We start from the raw sequence: 12,689 nt of genomic DNA, 5'->3' as shown, positions 1-12,689 counted from the left end.
GCACTTACTTGTCTCTTGTATGTGAGTGTTGAAGCACTGAATTTCCCTTTGGTCGCCATTGCCCTGAGGGGGCACGGTCGGCCCCGCGCCATTCTCCTGCGGGGCACTGCTGCCCGACGGGGGCACTGTCGCAGCAGCTCCGTTCTCGGGGGCTGCCTCCTCGCCCCCCTCAGTCTAGAAGAAAACAGTGGGGTGGGGAGGACAATGAAGGGTCACTACACAGAGGGGAAGGGGATGGGATGAGGGAGGACGGCCTGGTGGGGAGAGCCCCCGGCTTCTCGATGGAGGGACCCAGCTGGGCGGAGAGGGCCGAGCTCAACCGTTCTGGGTGGGCTTTGTCTTGAGGAGGGGGAGACCAACAAGGGCAAATCCATTTGCTTCAATCTGGGCCAGGCCCGCCCCCTCCGCTCAGCTCATCACCTCCTCTATGCCCCCCACCCCAGCCCCAACACTCCACCCTTTGGCCTGGGGGCTGGATTGGCTGCACAAGTGAAGACATGGGGAACAAGGCGTTTGGGAAACAGCGGTGGAGGGGCAACAGACACAGGAGATTGTTGAGAAGGACGCTGGGGTGGAGCCTGCCCTGCACCCCCAAGACTCATCCAGAGGTGTGGGAGAAGCGGAAGGCTGACCAGCGATTTCCACTGATGTCTCTGTTGTGGACAGCTCAAGGCAGGCCCACAGGGTGAGCGAAAGCTACCTAGGACACAACTCTGGGACTGGACGCAACTCTGGGACCAGCTGAGGACGCCCGCAAGAGGGAGAGGGTCTTTTCGAGATGCAACTCTCTGCTGCTGAGGAACCTGGTTGGCCTTTGCACCGGTCACTGAGGACTGAAGACGGCCTTATGTGATGTTGCGGAGGTGCCCTTCTCTTGTGGGAAGGAGGAGTGGGTGCTTGGGTGGGGAATGGATCCTGCTCACACTCTCCACGGGCCAATGACATGCCAAGTGGAACTGGACCAGCTCTGCGTGTTTAAGGCTGCCCGCCAGCTCCCTCTCCCCTTTGCTCACATCACTGCTACCAAGACGAAGGAGGGATGTGAAGCAGAGGGGAGAACTGGTGGTGGGGGAACATGCACCTACGCATCTCACTCCTTGGTTCCCCCTGCACTGCTGCCCGTTACCCAGCACCCTGGAGAGTCCTGCATATTTAGGGAGCCCTTAAGGGCCGTTTCCACTTGGATGTTCTCAATTTGATTCAACACCTTCCTTTACGGGGCACCAAGAACATGCACAGGAAGGTAGCGGTGGCTCATTAATGGTGGCTTTGCCTAGTGAGGAAGCAGAGAGGTATCTCAACTGGCATGGCCCCAGGCATACCTTCACAGTGCCCCCAGCTGGCACATGCCCGACATTGTCCAGAGAGCCCACCTTAGCCTGGGCCTTCTCCTTGAAGTTCAACTTCTGGTTCTCGATCTTGATGTCTCCTCCCCCTGAAAGAAAGGACAGAAAAATAATTCTTGGCAGGGACCCTAAGAGAGTGAACAAAGCCTCCCCAACTTGGTAAACAGCCTTGTTATCACCAACCCAAATAGCCTTGCTGGGCAGGGATGATGGGTGAGTGGTCCATGGGGAAAGGCTGGATCAAAGTCCCATCCCAACTTTTGCTTCCTCTCCCTGGGGCCCAAGGATGATCTCCATCAACGTTCAATCCATTCAAAGGTCTTTATTTAGATTATGCCTTATTGAGAGTATGCCTGTGGACCCCTAAATAAATAATGCAAACATTTCTTTAAAATATGCATAAGCAAATGACCTCATCCAGTCTTCTCCAACAGGCATTTCTGAGCCCATGTCCGCCTTGTGATCCTTCTAAGCCAGTGGTTCTTAAACTGGGGGAAATTACCCCCAAGGGTGTAATGTGGACATATCCTGGGCATAATGGAGCAATTTGTAACTGCTTGTTTGTGAGTCGAGGATCCAGTTTGGGAGCGCCGCTGCTGAGATACTTGTATAAAACAACAGTCTGTTCTTGGGCAGCGGGGAGTAATGACATTATTTGAGACCTGGAAAAGGGGTAATTGGGTCAAACCATTTAAGAACCACTGTTCTAAGCACTGTGGGGACTTGACTTGCTGGTATAATTTTAGGCCGTTAACCCCACCAGGGAAGTGCGTTTAAATTTGGTATAATTTAAGGATTCAACACAGAGAGAAAACAGAGTTCACCATCTGTGCATCCTGCATGAAAGTCCCTGATCTGGAGATTATTGCGGCAAGAGACTGGCAACGTGGAGGGCAAATCTTTAAAGATTTATGACGAGTCTCCCGTAGGAAAATGGTGAATCACGGATGGTGAGAGGAGTGCGCCACTAAGGGACCAGCGCAGGTGACGGTGGGCTGAAAGCAGGTCCTCTGCTCATTCTGGAGGACAGAACCCAAAGCAGCTACCTGTCCATATAACCTGATTCAAAGACAGTGTCCTCTCCATTCCCCCTGGGGGAAACCCAGTAATTCAGAGACTCCTGTTGCCAGTGCCACAAGTTTGACTTGTGCCAAGTCAACTGATAGACCTAAAACCCATCCTCAGAGATCACTCTGTCCAGTTTTCAAGGGCACCATTGCAGTTACTCTGGGTCTGGGTGCAGTGCTGCCATGGATGTTCTTTTCTCAGTTCCATCAGGGTGGAGGACCAGGGCCTCCTGGTCTGGAAAGGATCAGCTAGAATCACTCATGCCTCAACATGCTTCCCCTGCACGCCACCTTGGATAGCGCTGCAAAAAGGTGGGGAAGTCGTTCCTTCAGCCATGATGCCACCCTCTTCTTTGCTTTTCCTTAACTGGATGAAGCAGCGCTTCCTCTCTCTGCCGCCCGCAATCATGAACAGATCAACAGGGGACCAATCCCCATCTTGCTGAGAGTGTATGAAATTCTCCAGGAGGACTCACGAAGGCCAGCCACTCCATATAGGTATACCATCGATTTGGACAGAAGTATTCCTTAGATAGATGGATTTCTTCTGAAGGCCCTAACATCTGGACCTGCCTTTAGACTTTAGTTGTAATGTTGTCTGCCCCAATCAGTGGTCCTCATTCCCCTCACAGTAATCTCAGGACCAGTTGTCCCACCTTTTGTTCCAGCTGCTGATTAGTAGCATTGATCTCTGATGGAACCATGTTCCAAGCCTTGACTTTTGGGCTTCCCACAAGTTGGTGCTCCTGGTCTTCTGATTTCTGATCAGCTGAGCGCCATGCAAGGGTTGGACTACCTACTTTCTTGTCCTGTAACAAGCAAAGCAGCCACTGTAAGAATCTGCAAGAGAGAAGGACCCAGGGAAGTGAATCCCATGTTATGATGTTCATGGCCTGCAACTTTGTCATCTTCACAAGGGTTGATCTTCTGTCTTTCTTCCGTGGCTCCAGAGTGTGCTTGTGGGACAAAATCAGGTCTTTCTTTTCTGTTGATGGTAACCTCAAGCATGGAACCTGCTTGGGTTATGCCAGAGTGGTCTTGGCTAGATTCTCCGCAAGACTCTGTTCCTGAAGACTATGATGCATTAGGCTGGGATGAATCATAGCTTCCCCCATAGAAGGTGCTCCAGTTCATCTAGATAGGTATAAACGTGGACCCACTGGGTTCAGTAGCCCACAAGAGCACCCTTACTTTGATGAATACACTGGGTGATGTACCCAGACAGAAAAGGCATGCTCTGAATTCAAACAGATTGCTCTTATATGTCAAATCCACCAAAAACTGAAAGTCATCCAGCAGGATGGCATCCATTTTGACTTCCACTTCAGTGCCCAATGAATTTATTTCAAGGCTCACGGTTCAGGATACTTCTCCAATCTCCATTTTTCTTTACCGCCATAAAAACAGAGAAGAGATTTTCTTGAATATGTGCTCAGTTATGCCCGCGTCTACAATGCCTCCTTCATGCAGAGATGTTTATTTTTGGAAGCAGAGATGGCAAAACTCTGCTTTTTGATCTGCTTGTGAGTTCTAACTCATTCTTGTGAACTCTTTCCAGGATCAACTATTTTGGCAAGTTGTCCGTATGAGCAGTTATGGCATCATCCTTTCACCTTGATTCTTGCCTCCTCTACCTACTGGATGGCACTTTGGTTGCCAAGGCTTGGGGCCCCAGAGACTGGCATCCCCTAGGTCTACTCTGTCTGCTTTCTGTCTCAAAAGGGGCAGGGGCTTGCGCCTTTGTTATGAAAAGACCATTCAGGGGTGGGGGCAAGGGTTTCTTCTTATCTGCTCAGACTGCCTCTCTGAACAGCTTCTTCCCCAACAATGGTGTTGTTATGTGGTTGGTTTTAGCTTGAGGGTTCATCTCCCAAAGTCTGAGTCATATATTCATTGGGTCTGATGCCAGAGATTGGCTGTGAACGGTAGGCACTTCCTGGAGATGTCTGCCATCACCGATGTCCTCTTCTAGGACAGGCCAGGTTCAAAAACAGACACCATTTGCTGTACTGCTGTAATGAACTCTAGAAAGTCTTTCGCAGGACTGTGTAGTCACTTCTCCAAGTCCTTCCTTGATGGCTCTCTCATACCTTCCTCAAGGTCAGCCATAAATTCCTTTGCAGGTTCAACCAGCCCTTCTGAGAGATCGTATGCCTACATCCTGAGACTCTAGTGATGACAGAGGGAGCTGCAGACCTTATTCCCAGAGTGGATGTCTCATGGACTCTCCTTTGCTCACTGAGGTCTGCTTCCAAACAGGTCTTGGGAGACAAGAGTTGGGGAAGAGCATGACAGGAATCATGTCCTGCTTAGGAGTTTTCCAGAAGCTTATCTGTGGCCAATGTGGGGAGCAGGATTCTGGGCTGAAGGGCCAGCACTGTTCTTCAGTGCCTCTCCCACAGCCTCCATTTACTCCACCCTAGGCTAGCAAAGGCAAAGCCTGGAACACAGCACACCTCCCTTGGTGGCCATTTGCTCCATCTGCCTCTCACCTGGCTTATGCTTGATGTTTGTCTTTGAACCACACTTTGAAGACACTTTAGAAAGGTCAATTTTCTTGTTCAGGATCTGCACCTGCAGAACAGGAGAAGAAGAGAAAGGGACATTTGAGGAAGAAGCAACCCCCTGCACTTCCAGAAGCTCTGCAGATGTTTCCAAGGGCCAGGAGTTCTGGATGTCTCCTTTTCCAGCCCCCTCTTCCCACTGGCCTGCTGGCTCCCACTGCGGAGCAAACGAGGCTGTTCTTTCAGGCACTTGCAAGAAACAAGGGTCTCTGCAGCACAAAGATGGGGGCGGCAGGGGGACTTCTCAGAGTCCCAGGAAAAGGGAGCCTAAAATGTCAGCAGACGGCATAAAAACAAAGGTGGGAGGTGATCCAGAGAAGAACGGCCACCAGTCCAACGAGAACGGACTTTGCTAGCAAGACCATCAACCCGAACACTGCTAATCTTTGGCCAGCAATATAGAAATCTTCTCCTTCGAGTCCAGAATGTATGTGCTCAGAATATATTATGCAAGTTGAATACCTCTGCATAATTTATTCCAACTGGCAAAGAAGTGGGGTGGGGCGGTGGCGGGGAACAGAAGGAGGCGCAAGACCAAGGTGGAGAGAAGGTGAAAGGATCAGATTTATGACCTCTGGGGTTTAGAGGTATTAGAAGATTGGGGAAAGGGGTGAATTCTAAAGGCCCCCTCCCATAGGAGGCCCTGGCCCCCTCTGCTTGGGGGGCAGTCTTCTCAAGTCTTCTCCAGATGTTTAAAGCTCACTCAGTGAGCACAAGAACCATAAACAGGAGACACTTAGTTCGGCACTTATCCCAGCTGCAGTTCAAATGTTTATTTACGACCGGGCCATCTCAAGGCAGGACCAGAGAAATGAAAACAGAACAAAAGCTGGAAATACAATTGGCGTCTTTGTTGCTGCTGCCACAACACCCAATAATGTTTATTTCCTTCTGCAACACAACGTAGCCCTGCTCTTGGCTGGGCAAGGCGGTTGCAGACTCCTATCCTGCTTTTCAAGTCAACAACCTCTCCTGGTCCCCAGACTTTATGAACATGGGAGGAGCTGGAGACACCCTCTGCAAAAGCAGAGGAAAGTCTGGTGCGTGGCTGAGCTGGGACGTCTGATTTCTCCTGCTTTCAGCACTCGCCGGTCTCGAAGGTGGCCCATTCACAAGCAGAGAAAACTCCCTGTCCTACCCCTTTGGGTGGGTGCATGTGGGTGTGTGATTTGGAAAGCGGGATGCTCTCTTCCCCCCCAGCCCGTCCCCCAGCAGATAACAGCTCTCCAACAGTCAACCTCTCCAAAGGCCCTGGGGGAGACTTGCTGGTGGCAAGGAAAACTCAAAGGCTGAAGAAGCTGGGAGACCAGTGTCCCCCCAAGAGTGAGTTGCTGGGGCCAAGGTCCCAGAAGGTCGCACGAAACTGGAAGAAGGTAGAAACGCCATCACATCAAAAGCCACTTGGGCCAGTCTGGTGGTTCTACTCACATTGGTACTGCCCGGGCTGGGCCTGGGGGCGGTCGATGGCTGGGAATGGCTGCCTGAAGCTGGCTTGGGGGCATTTGGAACCTGAAAACAATACATACTTTACTCTGTGAACTGAGCAGCTGAACAGGCTGATTTGTGGATTAAGGAGAGGAGGTGAATGACAGTGTGGGCAGAGGGAAGGAGGAAGATCAAGGGGGATTCTTGGAAGAGGAAGATCTAGCAAAAGAGCAAGACAAACTGAAGGGAAAGGGAACAGCTTCTGCACATAAATCTGGAGCATCACCAGGAATTGATTTTAGAGTTACTTCTGTTCTGCAATCATTATTTTTTGGGAGAGGGGGAAGAGAACCCAGAGATCAAGGAAAAAAGAGAGCAAAATTTACAAAATCAGGGTAGAAAGCAGCACATAGAAAGAACAGCAATTTATATGTATATATTTTTGTAGCAGTTGCCGACCCCTGGCATTATGGTTAACGCTACGTCCCACTCCCTCCTTGGTTCCGGGGAAACTTCGGCTTTGCATACCAGGAAAGTCGGTGCCCTGATCTGCTAAGGGGTGCAGGCAGATGCAGGGCTTGAAAGAAGCTTCCATCATAGGCATCTGTGAGAAACCACGTGCAGCCTGACGTCACTGAGCCAATGATGCAAAATATATAATATAGGTCAGTGTTTTTCAAGCTTGGCCACTTTAAGATGTGTGGACTTCAACTCCCAGAATTCCCCAGCCAGCCTTCTGGGAATTGAAGTCCACACATCTTAAAGTGGCCAAGCTTGAAAAACACTGATGTAGGTGATGATGCTATGATATATATGATGTCACTTGCCCCCCAAGGATGCCCATGGCTTACACATAAAACCACCTGCAACTCAGTCTTCCCCTCCATCATTTCCATCACCTCCCTGGAGCCTCTTGCCAAGGCAGTTCACACCGCTCTGCCAGTGGAGCAGAAAACAAGACCATGCTTTGGAGGAGAATTCAAGGCCCAACTGGAGGAGCACGAAAGGGCAAATCCTCTCCCCCAGGAGTCCTCTGGTGACATGCATCCATTTGAAGCACAGTGCTGGTACCCCAGCTTGTCAAATGCTTATCCCCAAGAGGGCAACAGCTTCATCTGCAATTGGCCCCCTGCAAACACCAAAGGAACTCTTGGCGTGCAAAGCAGCCTGTCTGAAATGAATCAGGCATGGCCCTAACCTGGGATAACCAGCTGGCATTTCAGCTCCATCAGCGGCCTTCAACACGGGCTCCTCTGAAATGTACGGCAGCCCCATTGTAGAATCAGCTTCCCCGAGGCACAGAAGTGGTGTGTGATGGAATGGATTTATGAAGGACAGGCTCAGGGAGATAAACATTTTCTTAGCTCCCCAGAAGAGCGTGGGAGGAACAAGAGGATGAGGCTGGCACCTCCCTGAGGAATTCAGAGTGTTGTGGCTGGCTGGCTTGGGAGCTAGGGTTCAGTCTGGGGAGATTCTTGCTAGAGATTGTAGCTAATAAACATAGCTGAACTGAATTTGCATTGTCTCTTGGAGTTCCTTGGGCTAGGCCTGACAGGTGGGACACCCAGAATGCTATCTAGGTGCTCTCCCGTGGCATTTTGCTATGCCCAGGTGGACCCTCGAAGTCCGTGGTTCATGGTTTAATTGACTCCTTGCTCCAACCAATGGGTTAAGTAGGCAGCCTCTTCTTCTGCCATGCCTGACACTCCAATTCTCCTAAATCGGGGTGGGGTGGGCTGCCTTCTTAAGAACAAGCCAGCCTTGGAACACAGCAGCATCCCCTAGTTAGGCAACCAGAAGATTGCCTTTGCAGTGCCCATGAGATGCTCTTCTGCTTGCAGACCCCTGCTGTCAGCCCTTTGGGGTAGGCCGGGTCAGGAAACAGACAGCACAATAAATCCTATTGATATAGGCTAGCATTTGGAAAGCCTGGCCCCCTTTCCCCTTCTCACTTACACCAAAGAGAATCAAGCCGGGGCAGTCTTGATTTTCTTTCTCACCCCTTCCTGTTTTCCCGGGCTAAGTTCACGTCTTCCTGACAGCTGCCACATATTTCCTTCAAGGCCATCTCCATCCTCCTCTCTATCTCCTCTTTCCCAGCAAGTGCCACTTTGTTACCGAGTTTCCCAGAGCCCTCAATGCCTGTTCAGAAAAAGTTCAGTCCCAAATTCCCCCACTGCCCCTGATATTAGCCAGTTCCTTTCCACTTCCAAAATCCAGAAGTAGGTTCTTCCCATGAACTGCTTGGGGAAAAGGTCCACCTATCCACCCACAGATACACAGACACGTACACACATACACAGGTACAACAATTCCAGAGTTGAAATGAGCACATGAAAAAGAGTTAGTGGAAAGACAGCTGCCCAGAGGTCCTGGTACTTACATTCCCACCTCCAGGGACATGCTTAATATTGTCCTTGGACCCACACTTGGACTGGACGTGGCTGTAGTTCGCTTTTTTGGAGACTATCTGGACCTGGAGCATCACAGAGATGGAGAGAAGGACACAAGGGAAGAGGGCTGGTTAGGTTTCTCTCAAGGGAGTGACACGCCAGAGGGATGGACGGACAGACAGACGGAGCGCAAGCTGGTGTTAGGAATTCAGTCTGACTCCGAGGGTTAGGGATGACCAAACTCAGACAGGGAGGAGGAGACGGAGGAAGGAAGAGCAGAGAAAACAAAGCAGCCACAGAACCAGCGAAGGAAACAGGGGAGTGGTGAGAACAGCCCGCACGACAAAGCAGCCCACTCGGTGTGCCCCCCAAAGGGGCTCTAAGGAGGGCTGGGTTTTTGCGAAGTGCCCCCTTGGGCAAGGGAGGGGCTTCTTGATGCCCTTCTGATGCAGAGAGCACTGGGGGGGAGAGTAAGGTTGCTGGCTCCTAATTAAGGCAGGCTGAAATGGCTGAGAAAGAGTAAACTGTGCATCGCAAGTCAGTGCCTGAATAAATAAAATAAACCCTAAGCAAACGGACAACAGGCTGGCAAGTTGTACTCACTCCCCTTATCTATTGAACCATCTAGGAGTTTAAACTTATAAGAGAAAAGTCCCCCTCCCAGATGCTTTTAGCAATTAAGGCACTCTGAACCTGCACCATCTACTTCCAAGAATAAATTCCTCCTTGTGGTCATGAATCAGGGGCAGGCAGCTGTCTTTTTGTAGCAGGGAACCATGGTTTTTAATCTTGGGGGTGGGGGGGAGAGAGAAGGCTGCCAAGGCAGTAACAGTGAGGCAGGGGTGTCACCGGGATGGGGGTAGGGTTGGATTTTGGGGGGGCCTTTTGGTGGGTTTGCAGAAAGTTTAAAGTGGAAAATAGTACGATGATGATGATGATGATGATGATGATGATGATGATGATGATGATGATATCATCATCACCATCACCACCACCACCATCATCTGGGGGGGACTGAAGGTGTCTCCTTCTGAATCACCAGCTACCTAGCGAAGAGAGCTGGCAATGAGAAGACTCTATATTTAATTTATATACATCAGTGTTTCCAACTCTTGTCAACTATAAGATATTTGGACTTCAAGTCTCAGAATTCCCCAGCTAGCATGCATGGAGTTCAACTCCCAGAATTCCTCAGCCAGCACGAGTGGAGTTCAACTCCCAGAATTCCACACAGCCTTAATTTGCCAAGGTTGAGAAACACTGCTATGTATTTATTGAATGAAAATACTTTCCTACACCCTATTCTATTTATCTGGTATATTTTATCCTGCATTTTAGAAAAGCCCTAACATGGCATAGAACAATCAGAAACAGTAAAAAAGCCTCTTCTTCAAACATTTCAAGCAGGAACGTCCACCACCAAAATAATTTATTTTAAAAATAATAAGAGTAAATTAAACAGAGGCGGTGGAACAGTTGTTGGTCCGATGTAACTCATCAAATCTTCCTAGTTCTGAGACGTTCGGCTTTCCTGAGGGTTAACGTAACGTGGGTTGTACAGTATTGGTTTAATCAGGAAGAGAAACGCCAACATGTCTTCACGGAGTTGGCATTTAATCTGCGCATTAACAAACATGCCTCGCTCTGTTCCTGGACTACACAATTCCCTGCATTAAATGCCCAGAATGAGCCCACCCAAGCTTAAGGCATTTTGGTTAGCCTTTGAGGTCCCAGGAGATTACGGTGCTTAATTTCTTTTACGTTTACCCCTCTTGGTTGGGCTGTCTGTTTCCCACCACTCACATATGGGGCCGCGAAGGAGAATTCTCGCAGAGAGAATGCCTCCCCCCGGTTACACCAGAGTCACAACCCGCGGGGTTTCTTCTCCCAGGACAACAAATCCTCTCAAACGAAAACATGGATCTGCCTGGAAAACCCTCTCCTGAGCACCCAGATGCCAACCGACCCCCCAAAGAGCATTAACGCGCCACTGAATGGGATATATTTGCATGCCAGTCAGGCCAAGGCAACACTGGTCTTCTGCGCTAGTGGAAACGCGCCCGTTATAGTTTCGCCAACCCATTTCTGTTGGAAGGGTCAGCCTGACCTGATGAAGCCAAGGACAGTCCAGGAGAGGGGAAAGGAACTGACTGTCCTGGCTAGGGAGAGTCCGAAGCCCCGGCCCCAGCTTTGGGGGGATTCCTGGAGTGTGTTTGGCTACCTTACAGGCCCAAGTAGCTGTAGCAGCCCAAACCTGCAGGCTGCTTTTCAGGCACAAAGAGGAGGAAGTTAGTGGACCTCTCAGGGTCTGCAACGGATGATTTCACCCCCCCCAACCCCCAACTCTTCCCTTCTGGCAAGCTAAGGATGATAGCAATGGGTAGGACTGGAAAACTGTGCGCAGGATACAGCGCTATTTGAATCCCACAGAACTGAGACCTGAAGTTAGGTCGTGAAATTCTCGCAGATGCTCGTCTTCAAGGCGGGGTATCCTTTGGGCCTGAAGGCTGAGCACGTGGGCGTAGAAACACACCTTTGCGCAGAGGGGACTGGCAAGCCAAGGAAAAGGTCAACCTGCCATGCTCTGCTTTGTTTTTTAGAGGTCCATCACCAGGCCCAGAATGACTGGTTCTCCACCCAACCTTAACGCTCTGAAGGCGGATGGCACGACGGCCTAGGGACCTTCTTTCTCCTCGCCTGCTACGAAGAAGTGTTATGATGTGTTGGGCGCTTCTTGAGAAAAGGGACAGGCTGGCCAGGCAGGGAGAATCAAGCAGGTTCTTTCCCCCTCCTTTCCGGATGGGATCGCCAAGCCCAACACCTCCTTCCCTTGTCCACTGGCAGACCTCTCCTCCAAGCCCCGCTTAGAGAAAGACCCTTGGTTTCCTGGGCCTTCAGAAGAGCGGAAGGTGCAAAGAGAAAGCTGCGTGCAGAAGAGGGTCCCGAGAAAGATCCAACCGGGAGCAAAATGTGGAGTAAGTTAAGAGGGAAGAGAAAGTGACCCAAACAGGGAAAGAGAGTGGGGAAAAAAAGATAAAAATAAGAAGACGCAGGAGAAGAGGAGGTTCTCTCCTCTCCCAAGTGCTAGAAGTCGGAAACAGAACTCACTTTCCCATTGGGCAGCTTTTGGGCCCCCTCTTTAGAAACAGCAGTTTTACTGGTAGTCATTTTAGATACCGCATTGAGTTCAGGCTTTCGGGCAGCCCCGGCTGATTCTGCCTTTCTCTCTACTTTGGCCTAAATGGAGACAAAGGGAGGAGGGCTTTGACATCATGAGAGTTGCAAAAATATTCATCATCATCACCCCATCCCCAACCCCATCATCACGTGCCACTGATGGGCTGTTGAAGCAACTTCTAGGATATCGGCAGAGGGTAATCTTCAGGAGGGTTGATTTTATTTTATAATATTTTAGTTAGGTTTTTTTCCCCCAAATTTCTTCCCCGCCCCAATCCAGAGACTCTCTCCGGGTGGGTTGGAGGAGGTAAGCCGAAGTTGGAAATGCTCAAAGTGAAACTCCACAGAAATCAGAAACCTGCGTGGAACCCGCTCCGTGCAAAAGTGGGGCTTAGCCTCCATTGGTCTTGCAGATGCAAACTTGGCGTAAATGCCCAGGGAGGAGGGGGGGACAGGTCAGAGGAAAGTTTGCAACTGTTTGCCCTCGGTTGTGAATTCTTATTTTGGCTAAATAGCAGTTTTCAAAAGGAGGAAAAGGTCCCAACTTCTTGCATCAGCTCTTGGACGGCTCTTCAGGTTCTTTTAGGGCAGTGCCTTTCAACCTTGACAACTTTAAGAGGTGTGGACTTCAAATCCCAGAACTCCCCAGCCAGCCTGTTTCAGCTGAAGTTCATACCTCTTAAAGTTGCCAAGGTTGAAAAGCACTGTTTTAGAGCA

General features: G+C 50.2%; 1 protein-coding gene across 11 annotated transcripts in view; it reads right to left on the bottom strand.

Moving 5' to 3' along the window:
• The window catches only part of LOC103067101 (uncharacterized), a 155,405-nt gene that overhangs the window by 1,771 nt on the left and 140,945 nt on the right, over positions 1–12,689 (bottom strand). For 6 of the 11 annotated variants that reach the window (XM_088150781.1, XM_088150783.1, XM_088150784.1 and 3 more), the window contains 6 exons: positions 11,904–12,032; positions 8,786–8,878; positions 6,406–6,486; positions 4,906–4,987; positions 1,323–1,435; positions 9–174 (listed from right to left, as the gene is read on the bottom strand). In XM_088150781.1, coding sequence (XP_088006907.1) covers positions 9–174; positions 1,323–1,435; positions 4,906–4,987; positions 6,406–6,486; positions 8,786–8,878; positions 11,904–12,032 — 664 coding nt within the window. The remainder of the gene's footprint in view (positions 1–8; positions 175–1,322; positions 1,436–4,905; positions 4,988–6,405; positions 6,487–8,785; positions 8,879–11,903; positions 12,033–12,689) is intronic. The other 5 variants (XM_088150785.1, XM_088150790.1, XM_088150786.1 and 2 more) reach the window with 5 other exon arrangements.

This window comes from Python bivittatus, unplaced genomic scaffold (genome assembly GCF_059951505.1).
Source record: "Python bivittatus isolate LINGU-HERP-01145 unplaced genomic scaffold, Pbiv_v1 ctg000610_np1212, whole genome shotgun sequence".
Lineage (NCBI taxonomy): Eukaryota > Metazoa > Chordata > Lepidosauria > Squamata > Pythonidae > Python > Python bivittatus.
The sequence above is the reverse complement of the archived record's forward strand: the minus strand, read 5'-3'. Positions and strand labels throughout refer to the sequence as shown.